The sequence below is a fragment of the Megalobrama amblycephala genome, linkage group LG15 (assembly GCF_018812025.1).
Source record: "Megalobrama amblycephala isolate DHTTF-2021 linkage group LG15, ASM1881202v1, whole genome shotgun sequence".
Classification (NCBI taxonomy): domain Eukaryota; kingdom Metazoa; phylum Chordata; class Actinopteri; order Cypriniformes; family Xenocyprididae; genus Megalobrama; species Megalobrama amblycephala.
Window position 1 is genome coordinate 23647254 of NC_063058.1, and position 20755 is coordinate 23668008.

At 34.2% G+C, this 20755-nt stretch overlaps 1 protein-coding gene across 2 annotated transcripts in view; it reads left to right on the forward strand.

Annotated features, from left to right (window-relative positions):
* The first annotated feature begins 8425 nt into the window (after positions 1–8425).
* Positions 8426–20755, forward strand: part of LOC125246875 (mucin-2-like) — a 35896-nt gene continuing 23566 nt past the window's right edge. For both annotated transcript variants that reach the window (XM_048157964.1, XM_048157965.1), the window contains exons 1-22: positions 8426–8564; positions 8654–8716; positions 8975–9004; positions 9617–9881; positions 10246–10360; positions 11870–11957; positions 12239–12318; positions 12455–12665; positions 12983–13108; positions 15274–15391; positions 15469–15607; positions 15727–15834; positions 15931–16000; positions 16088–16222; positions 16365–16523; positions 16674–16768; positions 16858–16987; positions 17074–17326; positions 17492–17532; positions 17637–17734; positions 17982–18133; positions 19626–19764. In XM_048157964.1, the coding sequence (XP_048013921.1) occupies positions 8471–8564; positions 8654–8716; positions 8975–9004; positions 9617–9881; positions 10246–10360; positions 11870–11957; positions 12239–12318; positions 12455–12665; positions 12983–13108; positions 15274–15391; positions 15469–15607; positions 15727–15834; positions 15931–16000; positions 16088–16222; positions 16365–16523; positions 16674–16768; positions 16858–16987; positions 17074–17326; positions 17492–17532; positions 17637–17734; positions 17982–18133; positions 19626–19764 (2709 nt within the window). In that variant the 5' untranslated portion in view covers positions 8426–8470. The remainder of the gene's footprint in view (positions 8565–8653; positions 8717–8974; positions 9005–9616; positions 9882–10245; positions 10361–11869; positions 11958–12238; positions 12319–12454; positions 12666–12982; positions 13109–15273; positions 15392–15468; positions 15608–15726; positions 15835–15930; positions 16001–16087; positions 16223–16364; positions 16524–16673; positions 16769–16857; positions 16988–17073; positions 17327–17491; positions 17533–17636; positions 17735–17981; positions 18134–19625; positions 19765–20755) is intronic.

Sequence of the window (20755 nt, forward strand, 5' to 3'; positions counted from 1 at the left end):
ATGTCACAGTTTACTGTATTTTTCTATCCTCACTTACATAAATGAACTATAGTGTCCTGCACCCACTAGTAAAAATATATCAACACTATTCTCTAGTGTTTGAAGATGAAAATGTAAAATAAATGGTTTAACATATGTTGAAGAAGTCTTTCAAATAATTTAATATTTAGAAGGATAAATATTGATTAATAACTTGATAAATCCATCAAAAGATATATATTGAAGCAGTAGTGGATTCCAGAATCCACCCCATCCACCCCTTTTTATATATATATATATATATATATATATATATATATAAATGACTTATATAGGCTATATGTAAAATATATACAATTGGTAAATGTTTATGGCAAGTTAATCTCAGCTTATGTGACATTGCGAAACTCATTATGATTCAGGATCTTCTGATGCGACAGCAAACACAGATGATCAAACATTCTGAGTTTAGACATTTCTTTATAATTTGTTGAATTACGATATGATCTGGTCTTAAAACCAGATTTGCATTTCCTTATTAAGTTACTGTAGTTCTCCTTCTAGGAAGGCAGAAAAACTTTTTGAGTCACTATTGACACGTTCATAATGTTTATGGGAGTTTTGTGCCTTAGAGCACTATATGGTTTACTTTGTACTTTTTGAATAATAATAAAAAAACAACATTTTCTATTTTCGCTTGAACCTATAGGTAGGCATACGCTGGTCCTTTAAATGTAATTTAAAAAATAAAAAACATAAATTGCTATGCACTCAGGGAGTATCAATATTTAATCACTTTAAACATAGACTAAGCAGTACAATGACAGAGAGTCAACAAGGTAATGGAAAGGAAATGTTTAAACATCCAAATGTCTCTGGACGACAACGACAAACAAACATCGTTATCCTCAATTAGTTGTAACTGGTTTCAGGAGAATTTTCAAACATGTCAAACCAACCGAGACTAAGCTTTATAGTATACACAGCACTGGCATGCTAACTAGTGGATCAATTAATGGTCCTATAAATGTTTGGGTTGGCTTAAAAAAGTGTTTGTAATGATGGCTTGTATTTCAAAACAAACTTGCAGTGTTTTTAATGGCATCCACTGTAAAAAGCTGTATAAAGCTTCTAGATCATTTATAATTTTCCACAGCTCATGTTGTCTGGACTTTTTTGTCTACTGAAATCTCATTGAAAGATGTTTTTGCAGTGTTTTATCAGCAGAACAATCCAAAAACACATAAAGTAACAGTACAACCCACTGAAGAGGTGTAGACCTATTGCTGCCTTTCACATGCTCTCGGAAATTTTCCTAAATACAAGTTTCCTAGGTAAGAATTGCACATGAACGCGCTCCCACTTCGAAACTTGAATGCGATGAGCTCGTAATCACGACTTTAGAAGTGGGAATTATTTATTAATTAATTATTAATTAATTATTATTATTATTTTCGATAGCATGTGAAGGCAGCATTAGTCTATCCATCTCAGCCTCGCTTTTATTGCTGTTGAAAATTAAAGATGTCGCTGCTGTAAACAAGGTATATAGCCTAGTGGTGAATGGAAACTACAACAATAGCGTACACCATAGCGTTTCTATGACTTTTCCAAAAGAGGAAAAAAATGTTTTGCTGTCACTCCTGAAACACAGCATTAACCATTTTTCTGTAATTTAATTCTAAGGTAATAAAACACAAAGAAGGCTATTACAAAGTGTTATAAATGTAGATTTTTTTTTTTAAAATAAAATAACCTTTTCTACAATGTTAATAAACATGTAAATGCATCATCACAGTCCGTGAAGTGTCCATCTCAAGCATCTTAATCGGCATTTGTCATCACATTTTTCGACTTTTGTTGTTTCAGTGAACAACGCAATAAACAAAATCTCAGATCAGTGCCTACTCAAAAAAGCAATTTTTTTCGGTGCTCATGTTAAATACGCAATAAAGAAGAAAAATGCTCACACACACCCCTAACACCTTGTCTACAACCGGATGTGAGCGGCGCGACTAAAAACAATAAAACGTATTATAAACAGTGGTTCTGTCTACTCTGAATGTGGCGCAATGCGGAGCAACAAATCTGATGTCAACAGTAAGCTCCTTGTTTGTAATAAATCCATCAAGACTTTTTTTTTAACTTAACACCAAGAACAATAACTATATTAACGTATGGAAGCTTGTTTCCGCCACGAAATAAAAAAATGAAAAAGATAATTGTGACTTTTTATCTCACAATTCTGCCTTTTTTTTTTTACACAATTGTGAGATGTATACTCACAACTGCAAAAAGTAATGTCAGAATTGCGAGATATAAACTCGCAATTGCAAGAAAAGTCAGAATTGCGAGAAATAAACTCACAATTGCAGGAAAAGAGATCAGAATTGTGAGAAAAAAAGTCAGAAGTGCAAGATATAAACTCGCAATTGCGGAAAATAAATTCAGAGTTGCGAGACTCTTAAAGACTTGTCTTGCAATTGCGAGTTTATTTCTTGCAATTCTGACTTTTTTCTTGCAAGTCTGACTTATTTTCTCGCAATTGCGAGTTTATTTTTTTTTTTGCAATTCTGACTTTTTGCGCAATTCCGACTTCTGTTCTTGCAATTGCGAGTTTATTTCTCGCAATTCTGACTTTCTCACAATTACGAGTTTATATCTTGCAATTCTGACTTTTTTCTCGCAATTCTGATTTGTCTTGCAATTGCAAGTTTATTTCTCGCAATTCTGGCTTTTTCTCGTAATTATGAGTTTATATCTTGCAATTCTGACTTTTATTTCTTGAAATTCTGACTTTTTTCTTGCAATTCTGACCTATTTTCTTATTTTCTATATTGAAGCGAATTCAGTATTCACCCCATCCACCTATTTATATATATATATATATATATATATATATATATATATATACTGTATAAATGACTTATATAGGCTATATGAAAAATATGTACAATAAATTAATCTCAGCTTATGTGACATTGCGAAACTCATTATGATTCAGGATCTTCTGATGCGACAGCAAACACAGATGATCAAACATTTGAGTTTAGACATTTCTTTATAATTTGTTGAATTACGATATGATCTGGTCTTAAAACCAGATTTGCATTTCCTTATTAATTACTGTAGTTGGCCTTCTTGGAAGGCAGAAAAACGTTTTGAGTCACTATTGACACTTTCATAATGTTTGTGGGGTTTTGTGCCTTAGAGCACTATATGGTTTACTTTGTACTTTTTGAATAATAATAAAAAAACAACATTTCTATTTTGCTTGAACCTATAGGTAGGCATACGCTGGCCTTTAAATGTAATTAAAAAATAAAAAATAAAATTCTGATTTGTCTTGCAATTGCAAGTTTATTTCTCGCAATTCTGGCTTTTTCTCGTAATTATGAGTTTATATCTTGCAATTCTGACTTTTATTTCTTGAAATTCTGACTTTTTTCTTGCAATTCTGACCTATTTTCTTGCAATTGCGAGTTTATTTCTTGCAATTCTGACTTTCTCACAATTACGAGTTTATATCTTGCAATTCTGACTTTTTTCTCACAATTCTGATTTGTCGTGCAATTGCAAGTTTATTTCTCACAATTCTGACTTTTTCTCACAATTCTGACTTCTTTTCTTGCAATTGCAAGTTTATTTCTTGCAATTCAGAATTTTTTCTTGCAATTACGAGTTTATTTCTCGCAATTCTGACTTTTGCTCGCAATTCTGACTTCTTTTCTCGCAATTGCGAGTTTATTTTTTTTGCAATTCTGACTTTTTGCGCAATTCCGACTTCTGTTCTTGCAATTGCGAGTTTATTTCTCGCAATTCTGACTTTCTCGCAATTGCGAGTTTATATCTTGCAATTCTGACTTTTTTCTCGCAATTCTGATTTGTCTTGCAATTACAAGTTTATGTCTCGCAATTCTGACTTTTTTCTCACAATTCTGATTTGTCTTGCAATTGCAAGTTTATTTCTCGCAATTCTGACTTTTTCTCACAATTCTGACTTCTTTTCTTGCAATTGCAAGTTTATTTCTTGCAATTCTGAATTTTTTCTTGCAATTGCGAGTTTATTTCTCGCAATTCTGACTTTTGCTCGCAATTCTGACTTCTGTTCTTGCAATTGCGAGTTTATTTCTCCCAATTCTGACTTTTTCTCCCAATTCTGACTTATTTTCTTGCAGTTGCAAGTTTATTTCTTGCAATTCTGACTTTTTCTCACAATTCTGACTTCTTTTCTTGCAATTGCAAGTTTATTTCTTGCAATTCTGACTTCTGTTCTTGCAATTGCGAGTTTATATCTTGCAATTCTGACTTTTTTCTCGCAATTCTGATTTGTCTTGCAATTGCAAGTTTATGTCTCGCAATTCTGACTTTCTCACAATTACGAGTTTATATCTTACAATTCTGACTTTTTTCTCACAATTCTGATTTGTCTTGCAATTGCAAGTTTATTTCTCGCAATTCTGACTTTTTCTCACAATTCTGACTTCTTTTCTTGCAATTGCAAGTTTATTTCTTGCAATTCTGAATTTTTTCTTGCAATTGCGAGTTTATTTCTCGCAATTCTGACTTTTGCTCGCAATTCTGACTTCTTTTCTCGCAATTGCCAGTTTATTTCTCCCAATTCTGACTTTTTCTCACAATTCTGACTTCTTTTCTCGCAATTGCGAGTTTATTTTTTTTTGCAATTCTGACTTCTGTTCTTGCAATTGCAAGTTTATTTCTTGCAATTCTGACTTTTTCCACACAATTCTGACTTTTCTCACAATTACGAGTTTATATCTTGCAATTCTGACTTTTGTTTCTCGCAATTTTGACTTGTCTTGCAATTGCAAGTTTATTTCTTGCAATTCTGACTTTTTCCACACAATTCTGACTTTTCTCACAATTGCGAGTTTATTTCTCGCAATTCTGGCTTTTTCTCGTAATTATGAGTTTATATCTTGCAATTCTGACTTTTATTTCTTGCAATTCTGGCTTTTTCTCGTAATTATGAGTTTATTTCTTGCAATTCTGACTTTTTCTCACAATTCTGACTTCTTTTCTTGCAATTGCAAGTTTATTTCTTGCAATTCTGACTTCTGTTCTTGCAATTGCGAGTTTATATCTTGCAATTCTGACTTTTTTCTCGCAATTCTGATTTGTCTTGCAATTGCAAGTTTATGTCTCGCAATTCTGACTTTCTCACAATTACGAGTTTATATCTTACAATTCTGACTTTTTTCTCACAATTCTGACTTCTTTTCTTGCAATTGCAAGTTTATTTCTTGCAATTCTGAATTTTTTCTTGCAATTGCGAGTTTATTTCTCGCAATTCTGACTTTTGCTCGCAATTCTGACTTCTTTTCTCGCAATTGCCAGTTTATTTCTCCCAATTCTGACTTTTTCTCACAATTCTGACTTCTTTTCTCGCAATTGCGAGTTTATTTTTTTTTGCAATTCTGACTTCTGTTCTTGCAATTGTGAGTTTATTTCTCGCAATTCTGACTTTCTCGCAATTACGAGTTTATATCTTGCAATTCTGACTTTTTTCTCGCAATTCTGATTTGTCTTGCAATTGCAAGTTTATTTCTTGCAATTCTGACTTTTTCCACACAATTCTGACTTTTCTCACAATTACGAGTTTATATCTTGCAATTCTGACTTTTGTTTCTCGCAATTTTGACTTGTCTTGCAATTGCAAGTTTATTTCTTGCAATTCTGACTTTTTCCACACAATTCTGACTTTTCTCACAATTGCGAGTTTATTTCTCGCAATTCTGGCTTTTTCTCGTAATTATGAGTTTATTTCTTGCAATTCTGAATTTTTTCTTGCAATTCTGACCTATTTTCTTGCAATTGCAAGTTTATTTCTTGCAATTGCAAGTTTATTTCTTGCAATTCTGAATTTTTTCTTGCAATTGTGAGTTTATTTCTCGCAATTCTGACTTTTGCTCGCAATTCTGACTTCTTTTCTCGCAATTGCCAGTTTATTTCTCCCAATTCAGACTTTTTCTCCCAATTCTGACTTCTTTTCTCGCAATTGCGAGTTTATTTTTTTTTGCAATTCTGACTTCTGTTCTTGCAATTGCGAGTTTATTTCTCGCAATTCTGACTTTCTCACAATTACGAGTTTATATCTTGCAATTCTGACTTTTTTCTCGCAATTCTGATTTGTCTTGCAATTGCAAGTTTATTTCTCGCAATTCTGGCTTTTTCTCGTAATTATGAGTTTATATCTTGCAATTCTGACTTTTATTTCTTGCAATTCTGACTTTTTTCTTGCAATTGCAAGTTTATTTCTTGCAATTCTGAATTTTTTCTTGCAATTGTGAGTTTATTTCTCGCAATTCTGACTTTTGCTCGCAATTCTGACTTCTTTTCTCGCAATTGCCAGTTTATTTCTCCCAATTCAGACTTTTTCTCCCAATTCTGACTTCTTTTCTCGCAATTGCGAGTTTATTTCTCCCAATTCTGACTTTTTCTCGCAATTCTGGCTTCTTTTCTTGCAATTGCGAGTTTATTTCTCCCAATTCTGACTTTTTCTCCCAATTCTGACTTATTTTCTTGCAGTTGCAAGTTTATTTCTTGCAATTCTGAATTTTTTCTTGCAATTGCGAGTTTATTTCTCGCAATTCTGGCTTTTTCTCGTAATTATGAGTTTATATCTTGCAATTCTGACTTTTATTTCTTGCAATTCTGAATTTTTTCTTGCAATTGCGAGTTTATTTCTCGCAATTCTGACTTTCTCACAATTACGAGTTTATATCTTGCAATTCTGACTTTTTTCTCGCAATTCTGATTTGTCTTGCAATTGCAAGTTTATTTCTCGCAATTCTGGCTTTTTCTCGTAATTATGAGTTTATATCTTGCAATTCTGACTTTTATTTCTTGCAATTCTGACTTTTTTCTTGCAATTCTGACCTATTTTCTTGCAATTGCAAGTTTATTTCTTGCAATTCTGACTTTTGCTCGCAATTCTGACTTCTTTTCTCGCAATTGCCAGTTTATTTCTCCCAATTATGACTTTTTCTCCCAATTCTGACTTCTTTTCTCGCAATTGCGAGTTTATTTCTCCCAATTCTGACTTTTCTCGCAATTCTGGCTTCTTTTCTTGCAATTGCGAGTTTATTTCTCCCAATTCTGACTTTTTCTCACAATTCTGACTTATTTTCTTGCAGTTGCAAGTTTATTTCTTGCAATTCTGAATTTTTTCTTGCAATTGCGAGTTTATTTCTCACAATTCTGACTTTTGCTCGCAATTCTGACTTCTTTTCTCACAATTGCGAGTTTATTTCTCGCAATTCTGACTTTTGCTCACAATTCTGACTTCTTTTCTCGCAATTGCCAGTTTATTTCTCTCAATTATGACTTTTTCTCGCAATTCTGGCTTTTGTGAGATAAAAAGTCACAATTACCTTTTTTTTAAATCAGTGGCAGAAACAAGCTTCCGTATTAGCATCCACACCAACGCAATGACAACAGTCGTTTATTATAAGCGCACCATGCAGTTTTGTCATCTGCAAATGCTATGAGCTCGTTAAAAAAGATGGATTCTGACTGAATGCCATTATTGTTTTTTATCGTTCATTAGCTGGGAAAAAAAAGGAAAGAAAAAGAAATTATTCTGAAAGTGATTCCAACAAAACATTCCCCCCTCTGTGTCATTATCACTATATTTGTGGTGTGGACTTCCCAATTCTCATAGAATTAGAAGGATTATTCAGACTTCATAGTTATAGTCCTAGTTATTGTCATTTGGTGTGAACGGGACTTAATGCTCTTCGCTTAAAGCTGCACCTTTGTTCCTGCGATCATCACAACACCTGCTGTGTTTACAGAGGACTTGATGACTACTGATCCAAAAAGAAGACTATTAATAATAATAATCTAACCTAAGTTTTATAGGTTAAGTAACATAAGTTAAAACAAAAACTTTTTTGTATTATGATAGTTATTTTAGAAGCAATGTAAAAACAAAAATAAAAAAAGAAGAGATTGAACATACAAAAATATTTTATGGCAGTGTAAATGTTTTCCAATAAATTATTTCTTTTTAAAACTTTCAAAAAAAAAAAAAAAAAAAAAAATCCATCAGATAACTTATGCAAAGCACATAGTCTTTCAAATGCCATAAATGTAAACACAAAGGGGAAAAAAGAAGCCTGATCAGCAAGGTAGACATTTAGGGCGTGAATTTCACAGTGCGTCTCTACAAATTCACCGAATCCCCAACTTATAATCCGATCAACCATCACATCCTTGTTTAATTTGAGATAATAACAGAGATAAGCGCTAAGTTGTGAGTGACAGAAAGTGTTTTTTGCTGCCAAGGTTTGCATAAACAATGTTTATTCTCAAACACAGCTACTCTTGTTCAATGGAAAGATAACATGCCATAATAATGCAAGGCCTAGGATCCACCTTCTGAACACAGAATAGATGGTCCTAAAGTAAACTAAGAGATAGTATAAAAGAGCATACACTGACAGACAGCTCACATTAGCTCTTGAAGATGTTTGTCGCCTCCATGGGGACTGTGAGGATGTCCCAGATGTGGATGCTGAGATGGGTCGTCCTGCTGGTGGGGCTGCAGTCCATACAAGCAGGTTAGAAAAATAAAATTGATCTGTTACTGCAAGAAATGCTCACAATATTAGCTACACAATAAATTATATCTGTTTTTCTTTGCTTAAAGACTTTATGGAAGATTATGGAGGTACAGCAGATCCTTACTTTATCTGGCCAACAACTAAGACAGGTGAATATGTCATTATACTGTATGAGATGTACTAATCAATGATTCACAAAGAAACTATAAAATAACAAATTTATTAATATATGCAGAATAAACCTGGTGCTTTATGGACTTATGTCACAAAAATCATGTTCAAGATTTCAATTGATTTATTGAACTATTCACACAATTCAAACAGCCAAATCATTACATTTTTTTTTATTAGATTTACAAAGAGTATTGTAGAATGATTGTAACAGGTTTGTCTTTTTCTGTTTTCAGCATTCTCCACAAGTGTGCCAGTAACTACCGGTATGATGTTACTCTTTCTTTTCTTTTTTTTTTTTAATAAATGCAACATTATTTAAAGAGGTCATGAAATGGATTTTTATTATTATTATTATTATTATTATTATTATTATTATAATATGTTCCTTGAGGTTCACTTATTATGTTAAAGCTGCATTTCGCAACTTTCTGTGGTCTAGCGATAAATAAACAGAACTGCATGCATCTTGTGGAAGAACATTGTAGCCGGAGCGACTTCTTTCCGTTTATGTCTATGACGAGTCACGTAGGTACTGTGCTACTCCGAAGTGGGATAACCCGAACCAGTCTAAAATAGTCTGAATAAACACTTATTATAGGATAAGACAAAAAAAAAAAACAGTTTGGAAAATGGATTCATGATGTACTCACTCATTATATAATTTTTTGTCAATTTCAAAAACTTTTAATGGTACCTCTTATATGTCTTATATGTTGATTTCTCATGACCCCTTTAAAACTTGAGTATTACGTTATACAAAATTTTACACTTTAGGAAACTAAAAGATGAAGAGTGTAATTTTTTGAGAGACAACTATTCAACCTTGTATATTTTTCCTCAAATCACACGTTTATACATTTTCTCTCTTGATTCAGTTGGACCGAATCCTGATCACCAGTCCACAATCTGCAGCACATGGGGAAATTTCCACTTCAAGACATTTGATGGTCATTTCTTTCAAGTGCCAGACACGTGCAACTACGTTATGGCGGTGATGTGTGACACCACGACTTCTGATTTTAACATCCAAATGCAAAGAGAGATTGTAAATAACTCAATCACTTTTAGCATAGTGACAATAATGCTGGAAGGGACAGTCATCAAACTCATTAACGGCGACATCACGATAGGGGAAGAAATGTGAGTTTATTTGAGCACTACAGCAAAAACACATATGGTTTCAAAAAATTATTTTCTTAATATTAGCATTTTCATCTTGTTTTTCAGTGTTTTTATTTATTTAAATAAATTAAATATAATTCCTTGTGTTGTAAAGTTGTGCAGAATATTTTTAAAAATGCCTTATTATACGCATAAACGTAACATTTTGTGAGGTTTATGCTTTAAACAGTCAAATAATCAAAAAGTGGTGTTAGAAAAATAAACCTAATTCAATAATAAAATACTTATAAAAAATATTTCTTACAAAATTTTTCAACAATTCAAGAAAATGTGTTTTTTTTCCCCCAGTAATGTTGACATCTTTTAAAATTTGCTCTGACAGGGTGTCTGTTCCGGCTTATAAGAATGGAATTAAAATCGAGGGAAGTTCAACAAGTGTCAAGATCTCAAGCAAACATGGAGTGACTGTCTTCTGGGAGGAAGACAACTCTCTAACGGTATGATTCAAAATATCTGTGCATACATAATTTTATCTTGAAGCTTGATCTCAGACTGATAGTGTGTTAAAGGATTAGTTCACTTTCAAATGAAAATTACCCCAAGCTTTACTCACCCTCAAGCCATCCTAGGTGTATGTGACTTTCTTCTTTCTGATTAACACAATCGGAGATATTTTCATAAATATCCTGATGCATCCGAGCTTTATAATGGTAGTGAACAGGGGTCATGTATGAAGCTGAAGAAACTGCCTTCATCCACATCCATCCATCATAAACATACTGAAGTGAAGCGATGCATTTGTGTTATGAAGTAAAATATCTAGTTTCCGGCAGACCGCCTTTTATATTCAAGTTATGAAGAAAGCGCAAACTTTTTCCATAAGTTAAAGGTGCCCAAGAATGCTTTTGCACAAGATGTAATATAAGTCTAAGGTGTCTCCTGAATGTGTCTGTGAAGTTTCAGCTCAAAATACCCCATAGATTTTTTTTTATTAATTTTTTTAACTGCCTATTTTGGGGCATCATTAACTATACACTGATTTTGGCAGCGCCGCCCCTTTAAATCGCGTGCTCCCTGCCACACGAGCTCTTGACTATATTACAGTGCGTTTACAAAGTTCACACAGCTAATATAACCCTCAAATGGATCTTTACAAGATGTTCGTCATGCATGCTGTATGCATGCTTCGAATTATGTGAGTAAAGTATTTATTTTGATGTTTACATTTGATTCTGAATGAGTTTGATAGTGCTCTGTGGCTAACGGCTAATGCTACACTGTTGGAGAGATTTATAAAGAATGAAGTTGTGTTTATGAATTATACAGACTGCACATGTTTAAAAATGAAAATAGCGACGGCTCTTGTCTCCGTGAATACAGTAAGAAACAATGGTAACTTTAACCACATTTAACAGTACATTAGCAACATGCTAACGAAACATTTAGAAAGACAATTTACAAATATCACTAAAAATATCATGTTATCATGGATCATGTCAGTTATTAATGCTCCATCTGCCATTTTTCGCTGTTCTTGCTGGCTTACCTTGTCTGTGCACAGATCCTCAATGTATGTCTTTTCCATGTACTGAACTCTTGTTATTTAACTATGCCAATATAAATTCAATATTTAATTCTAGGGCACCTTTAAATAGGGAAGGCGTAGGACGTAGTGTAAGCATTTTGAACTGCGAGAACGTTACACTTTCTTCGTACGTTGAATACGAAAGGCGGTCTGTTGGAAGACAAGCTAGATATTTTACTTTATAACTTGTTAAATATGGATTTTTTTTTTTGGGATGGATGGATGTGGATGGAAGCACTTTTTTCAGCTCATACTCGTGATCCCCGTTCACTGCCATTAAAAGCTCGGGATATTTATTAAAATATCTCAGATTGTGTTCATCAGAAGAAAGTCATATAATTTTCATCTGAAAGTGAACTAATCCTTTAATCTATCCATCCATCCACGCACTGACATTATCTTATAATATGTTGTTCCTCAGATCGAACTTCCTGAGAAGTATCGAGCTCAGACCTGCGGACTCTGTGGAGATTTCAACGGCAATACAATTGATGATATCAGTCTTAATGGTAAACCAGATGTCTTGAATTCATTAATAGATTTTCATATAAAGGTTTAAATACAGCAAGTTTTGTGACCAGTAGACACATGCTGTATCTCTAAAAATATGCGAACATTGAGATAACGTTTTTATTATTATTTTACAAATGGAAAAAAGTAGGTGCTTTACCTGCCTGTGGGCTTACAAGGGTCACTTGGAAGTTTGTTGAGGCTAGTGTGCCTCGGCCCCCAAGTTGAGAACAACTGACTTAAAGATTTATTGTAACCTGTTCATCTGAATCCTTCTCAGACCCAGCCACATGGAAGGTGGCCATATCATCTGAAACCTGTGAGGAAGTTACACTCCAACCCACTGATCATTGCAACCAGGTTTGAGACAAAATCAGTGTTGTTCTGTTGTTACCAAACAACGGGAAACTTCATATTAAATTGTTTAACCTTATTTACTGATTGAAACATTGGTGGCAATGAAACAGTCCTCTTAAATAATCAATTTTTCCCCTAGACAAGCGTTTGCCAGCAGTATCTCAGCAGTCCAGGGTTTAGTGACTGTCACAATGTGATGGACATGGGTTCATTTGAAACAGCTTGTGTAAACGACCTGTGTCAATGTTACGGCAATCACGACTGTCTCTGCAACACGCTCACGGAGATTTCACGACAGTGCACACATGCTGGAGGAAAACCAGGAACATGGAGGACAAAGCAGCTCTGTCGTGAGTATCATTTCTGGAAAATGACATTAGTTATGATGGAGAGAGAAATGTAACTTAAGGGAACGGTTCACCCAAGAGTTAAAAGCTTTTATTTTCTCACAACTAAATAAAGCTTTTGAAGAAGATGAATATGCCTAAAATAATACAAAACAAATAAAAAAAGTAATCTTTTAAAGTAGCCACTTCCACGTAATTATATTTTCTGCATGTTACCTTTTTAACAGAACCACCGTAGGACAAGTAAATGCAGAAGAAATGTTTCTTATAACAAATTTTTATACAATTTTGATGTTTTGATATGTTCTTCTGTGGAGCAGCAAAGTCATGTCCTCTAAACATGCAATACCTGGAGTGTGGTGGTCCGTGCAAGAACACCTGCTCAGATCCAGGCGGAAGTCTAATGTGTAAAGAGCACTGTGTGGACGGCTGTTTCTGCCCTGAAGGTAACAATTTACTATAGGAGACAAGGTTTATAGCTGGCCCTTTTTATCTGTTATAGGGGATCAAGCAAGATGCTCTGAAACCCTATTGTAATTGTAAGGATTTTTATTATTATTCTGCCGTAAAACTGAAACTGTAAGGTCTAGAGACTTGAAACCTGGCCAGATGGTAGGTCTCAATTTGGGGAGACATTGGCATGGTATGGCCCTGATTGGCCAATAGGGGGCGGTACAGTGATCAAAAACACAAAACCGCTCATAACCGTTCCTAGACCGATTGTCGTATATATCTCTGATTTCATTTCCGCCATTACCATTTTTCTGCCATTTTGAATTTTCAGAAAAATCTATTTTTACAAACTCCTTTGTCTGCTTCACTTGAAACTTCACATGCATCATCTAGAGACCCTCATGGCCAAAATTTGTCAAAAGAATTTTGATCGGTGATTCATGCTCACGACAGGACGCCAAAACATTCAAAGTAGGCAGGGCGGGCCACTTTCACTAAAATAGCTATAACTCTTGAATGTAATGACATGTATGGACTCATTCTGTGGTCACACAAAAAAAATCTGTGGCGATTCACCACTTGGTGGTGCTGTAATATGAAAATACATTAAAAACAGCTATAACTACATGCTGTGTCTTTGTCCAATTTGCCACGATGCTTCATGAGGACATTTGTGTATCGCGAAAAATATGGCTGTCATCGGCAAGTCAATTTTGAGCACATATTAGACCAGGTTAACGGAGGCTGATCGGAATGAAACTTGGTGAGCCTGTTCGACTCGTGGTCCTAGAGGCCTGTGTGCAGTTTGAAAGAAAACAGCCAATGGGTGTTGCTATCGCATTTCATTCGTTAATCATTTGTTAAATATTTGAGATTATTTGAAAAGTCTACTTTTCAAACTCCACCTAGGCCATTTGTCCGATTTGCTTGAAACTTGACATGCATCATCTAGGGAATTTCGATCGATTTAACCTTTTAGCAGATACAATTTTATATATATATGTCTGTTATGGCCTATTGTGAGTAACAGGTCTATATATTGTGTGCACAGTAGAAACTTCACCAAACTGTGTACATACGGAGAACAAGTCATTTGGCTCAAAGTAAATTCTAAACTATCAATCATTTTAACTGAAAGATGAAGGCTGTAATACTACTGTTGTCCACTAGAGGGACCTGCAGGATAAGAAATCTTTTTGATCTAATCTTTCTATCAGTTTCCAGCATTGGCTGATAGACATTTTTTTTTTAATTGTGGTGCACTAGTAATATAGTTTTATATAATTAGATTACAAAGAAATTATTATAGACCATTAAAATATATTTTCACAATGACATCCCAATAACATTGAAAACATATTTGACTTTGTGTGCGTGTGAGTGTGTGTAAGCCTGCCTAATAGAGTTTACATGAAAAAATTGCTTTGCTTTAGTGGAGATTACTGGTGGAAACCAACACTTTTAAAATGAAAGTGAGCCAATAAGTGGTCCTCTGCTGCCATCTGCTGGTTATAATTATAATTTTGTCATGCTTACTAATAGTTCTTTTTTTAAAGTTTTGCTTTTGCATTCATATTTAGACATAAAATCACTATTATAACACTTAAAATCACATTTTGCAAAGTTTATCACTTCATTTGTCCTGAGCTTTCAGTTTTGACAATTGTGTCACATAATGATTAATGTGAAACCTCAAAATGCTCTTATACAGAGGAGATTTGGAGTAAGCATTTTGTTACCTATTATTTATTTCAAATATCTATATCTACAACAAAATGTGTGTGCATTTGTGTGTAAGCATGCTTTGTGTGAATTAAGGCTGCATTTATTTGATCAAAAATACAGTTATATTCTGAAATACTATTACGATTACATTTTTTTCAGGATTCTTTGATGAATAGAAAGTTCAAAATAGCATCATTTATTTGAAATATTTTTTTTGTAACATTATAAATGTCTTTACTGACACTTTTTATGATTTTAATACATCCTTGCTGAATAAAAGTATAATTTTTTTTTTCTTAAAAATTGACTGACGCCGGAATTTTGAACAGTAGTGTATAATCAATGAATGACAGCATGTAGAGGCTCTAAATTAACTCAAAAAATACATCCAACGCCCAAGAAAACACATTTACACACTCATCTTTTTATAAAGGCACCGTGGAAGACGACATTGGTCAGAGTGGCTGTGTTCCTGTGAACCAGTGCCCATGTGTTCACGATGGCGCAGTATATCAATCGGGAGAGTCTTACAAACAAGCTTGTAAAAAATGGTAACATTTAAATTTTAATATTTTAGAGTCAGCTTTATACATTTCCCCATGCTAACACTGATGTAATTCTGTGTCAGTATGTGTGCCGCGGGACACTGGACCTGTACACACCTGGAATGTCCCGGAATCTGCTCTGTTGTGGGAGGGTCTCACGTCACCACTTATGATGGAAAGAGCTTCACCTTTAGTGGAAACTGTGATTACACCCTCACTAAGGTCTGAAATGAAATTCTTCACTTGTACTTTTATAGCAATCAGAAAATTATGGGCATTATAATTTATAGATATTCATTATATACAATTTGGAGGTACTTACAGTTCTTTTTTTATCCCAGCACACTAATGACAGTGATTTTGCTGTCGTTGGAAATCTGGCAAAGTGTGATTCGACCCGAAAAGACACATGTCTAAATTCAGTTACCCTTGTCATCTCGGGGACCACTGTAAGTACTGGGTTTAATGTAATAATAATAATGTAATTAATTATACAATCTTATTATTAATAATATATTTTTGTTGATGTTCTACTTATAAAACAGATTAGTTTTTCCTCCACTGGAACCGTGGCAGTGAATGGAATCAGTCCATATGCGCTTCCTGTTACCACAGGTGGGGTTTCAAATATATAGGATTTTTTCTATTTTTTCATCATTAAATATATATATATATTTTATTTTATAAATTTTGTTGTCCCAGGTCTTGTGAGCATCTTCCAGCCCTCTTCCTCCTTCATTATCGCTGATATGAAGAGTCTTCGTCTAGAGATCCAGTTGGAGCCTGTCATGCAGTTGTATATTGTAGCCAGCACTGAAGAGAAAGGGAAAATGAGTGGTGAGTTGGAAAAAAAAAGACTGCAGATTTTAAATATGTGTATTATTTTCTGTTTTTTATTTGTAGGACATCGCCTCAAATCTAATAGTTACGGACTACAATCCACACAATGTGTATCTACCTTTACCTTTGTTCCTCTCAGGTCTGTGTGGAAACTATAACGACGTCCAAACAGATGACTTTAAAACAGATTCAGGCATTGTAGAGGGCACACCAACCACATTTGTCAACTTTTGGAAACACAGTTGTCCAGATCTTGAAATCACATTTGACAAACCCTGCAGCCTGAATATGGACACAGGTGCTTACTGCATTTTTTAAAAAAAAAACACCATTCTCACAATTTCCATGTTACAGTGATAATTAAAAAAAATTCTTGACATAGTAGAAAAAATGACTTTATTTTCAATTCTTCTGTGCTAAACGAAGTAAAAAAAAATTTCTCTCGTAGTTCAACCTGCGAAAGACTGGTGTTCCCGTCTCACAAACCCAAATGAAACCTTTTCTGCATGTCACTCAGAAATAAACCCTGAGATGTACTACGAAGTAAGTCTTTGTTCGTGAAACACTCTTCTTATTTGAAATTTGCTGTGTAATTGTGTTCCTTAATGCATTCGATCTGTTTTGCTCTGCAGCGGTGCGTCTACGACGCATGCAAGTGTGCTGATATTAACAAGTGTATGTGTGCGGCCGTGTCCACCTATGCCCACGCGTGTGCTGCCAAAGGAGTCGTTCTCAAGGGCTGGATGGATTCAGACCCCTGTGGTGAGAACTTTATAAAGTACTCATTCAAAAAAATATTTGTATGTGTACTCTTACAAATTAGCCTATGTTTGTCTCTTGCTACATAGATGTCATTTCGAAGTGTCCAGGCAACATGAAGTACTCCTACAGCGTGACCAGCTGTGACAACACCTGCCGCTCTCTCAGTGAACAAGATAACACCTGTCAAGGGTCCTTCATACCTGTAGACGGCTGTGTGTGTTCTGAGGGAACATATCTTAATGAAGCTGGCACCTGTGTACCTGCTCACCAGTGTCCTTGTTACTATGAGAACCAAGTCATAAAGCCATCAGGAGTGTACTACAAAGATGGTGCTAAATGGTATAAATAGCCGTTTAACATATGTATAATGTGCATAATGATGTTCAAAATGGTTTTAGATGTAGCATGTCCCAAAAGCATACACCCATATAACAATACTGACATACATTATTAACACTTCATGGTGGATTTTAGTAATTCTTTGCACCGTTTTGTCAAATGCAGCACCTGTAACCATGGCAAATTGCACTGCACCAGTCAAGCAGGTGAGCTGCAACTAGTTCTTCCAAAATACTACCTTCTAAATTCATACGTGAGGCATCGCTGGTACCTTTTCTGCACCTCATCCATGTGCCTGTTGTGTTTTTAGAGTGTGTGGCTCCGAAGACATTCTTCAAATGCTCATATCCTGGAGAAAAAGGAATAGAGTGTCAGAGGACATGTGAGAAACAAGACCCAAATAACTGCGTGAGTTGGGATGCATGGATGAATGGAATATGTGAATAAGAGGATGAATGAAATGAAAATTTATAGCAGTTTTATGACTTTCAAAAAATCCAGTTTGCTTACTCAATTTCAATTCAAATGCAGGCGTTCTTGCACCAGTTCTAAATGGCAAAAAACCCTGACATAGATAACATGAAATGGCAAATCTTTTAATACTGCAGAAGTTTGCAGGGAAAAAGTTGGCTTACCAATTTTGTCTTGTCAATAGGTGAGCACTGGGTGTATATCAGGGTGTATGTGTCCATATGACCTTCTGGCTGATGGCAAAGGTGGGTGTGTGGAGAAGGAAAAATGCCCCTGTACCCACAATGGAGTCAACTATTTACCTGGAAAGCAAGTTCAAGAGGACTGTAACACCTGGTGAGCCAATCACAGCTGTTGTAACCCATGTTATCATAGTGCCAACCTCTACAATACCAGTCAAAATTTTGGACACACATCTACAAGATGTCACATAGCCTGATCCAGTGTTTTTACTGTTAACTAAACTATTAAAAATAATGAAGGAAATGAAAGAAAATCTTGCCTTAGAAACTACTGTGTAACTGAAATAAATTTAAGTTAAAGTACTAACATTCTTACATTAAAGCTAAAGAGAAATATAAAGAAAACAAACTACAAAAGTACGGAAGAGGATTAGGGCCAAGCAATAATAAAAAAATAAAACCATCTCGAGATTAAAGTTGTTACATTTCGAGAAAAACGTCGAGATAAAATGTTGAAAATAAAGTCATTAAATTATGAGAAAAAAGTCGTTAAATTACGAGAATAAATTCATTAAATTACAAATTTGTTCTTATATTTTAATTACTTTTTTTCTCGTAATTTAATGACTTTACTCTCAACATTTTATCTAGACTTTTTTCTCGTAATTTAATGACTTTATTCTCAACATTTTATCTCGACTTTTTTCTCGAAATTTAACGTCATTTTTCTCATAATTTAACGAATTTGTTCTCGTGATTTAATGACTTTATTCTCAACATTTTATCTCGACTTTTTTCTCGAAATTTAACAGGTTTTTTCTCGTAATTTAACAAGTTTATTCTCAACATTTTATCTCAACTTTTTTGTTTTTTCTCGTAATTCAATGACTTTTTTCTCAAAATGTAATGACTTTATTCTCAACATTTTATCTCGACTTTTTTCTCGAAATTTAACGACATTTTTCTCATAATTTAACAAATTTGTTCTCGTGATTTAATGACTTTATTCTCAACATTTTATCTCGACTTTTTTCTCGTAATTTAACAAGTTTATTCTCAACATTTTATCTCAACTTTTTTGTTTTTTCTCATAATTTAATGACTTTTTTCTCAAAATTTAATGACTTTATTCTCAACATTTTATCTCGACTTTTTTCTCGAAATTTAACAGGTTTTTTCTCGTAATTTAACAAGTTTATTCTCAACATTTTATCTCAACTTTTTTGTTTTTTCTCGTAATTTAATGACTTTCTTTCTCAAAATTTAATGACTTTATTCTCAACATTTTATCTCGACTTTTTTCTCGAAATTTAACGAGTTTATTCTCAACATTTTATCTTGACTTTTTTCTTGAAATTTAACAGGTTTTTTCTCGTAATTTAATGAGTTTATTCTCAACATTTTATCTCAACTTTTTTCTGAAAATTTAATTCGTTTTTTCTCGAAATTTAACAACTTTAATCTCGAGATGGTTTTATTTTTTTATTATTGCTTGGCCCTAATCCTCTTCCATACAAAAGCACAAAATTAAAATGAAAAAATAAAAAATAATATGAATAAATATTATACTGTACACATAATACTAAAATAACACTGGCATGACCCAACATGATCAGCATTTATTTGTGAATTTGTCTATATTTCAGCACATGCACAAACGGGATGTGGATTTGTACAGAAAAGGAATGCTATGGCACCTGTACCATCTACGGTGAAGGTCATTTCGAGACTTTTGATGGCAAGAGATATTCCTTCCACGGAGACTGTGAACACACCATAGCCCATGTATGTTTGACTGTGTGGGAAAAAAAGTCATTATACAGATATCTGACACATACCAGTCACTATTATGTCTGCAAAGGCACTAAACCCATCGATGAATAGGCTTAAAATAGAATCATATCAAAAACAGGGCTGGATATTGACAAATTTCATAATTCTCTCTTAAAGGAACCCTGCAGTTGGTACATTACTATAATATAAGTGGTTTGTATACAAACATTTAAAGGGTTAGTTCACCCAAAAATGAAATTTCTGTCATTAATTACTCACCCTCATGTCATTCCAAATCCGTAAGACCTTCGTTCATCTTCAGAACATAAATTAAGATATTTTTTATGAAATCCGAGAGTTTTTTTTTTTTTTTATCTCTCATAGAAAGCAACGAAATTACCACATTCAAGGTCCAGAGAAGTAGTAAAGGCATCATCCACGTGACTACAGTGGTTCAATCTTAATGTTATGAAGCGACGAGAATACTTTTTGTGCACAAAAACAAAACAAAAATAATGACTTTATTCAACAATTTCTTTTCTACCGTCAGTCTCCTACGCAGTGCAGCGATTCCGTGTTTACGTCCAGACGCCATCAGTATTAGCCGACGCTATTCACGTGAGCAGCACGATGCATGAGTGTGATGCTGACACAGGATACGGCCAATACTGAGTTGCGTTCTGACGTAGAACCTGGAAGCGCTGAATTGCGTAGGAGACTGACAGGGTAGAAAAGAAATTGTTGAATAAAGTCGTTATTTTTGTTTTGTTTTTGCACACAAATAGTATTCTCGTTGCTTCATAACATTTAGGTTCAACCACTGTAGTCACGTTGACTTCTCTGGACCTTAAATGTAGTAATTTTGTTGCTTTCATCTCGGATTTCATCAAAAATATCTTAATTTGTATTCTGAAGATGAACTAAGGTCTTGCGGGTGTGGAGCGATATGAGGGTGAGTAATTAATGACAGAAATTTCTTTTTTGGGTGAACCCTTTAAATTGC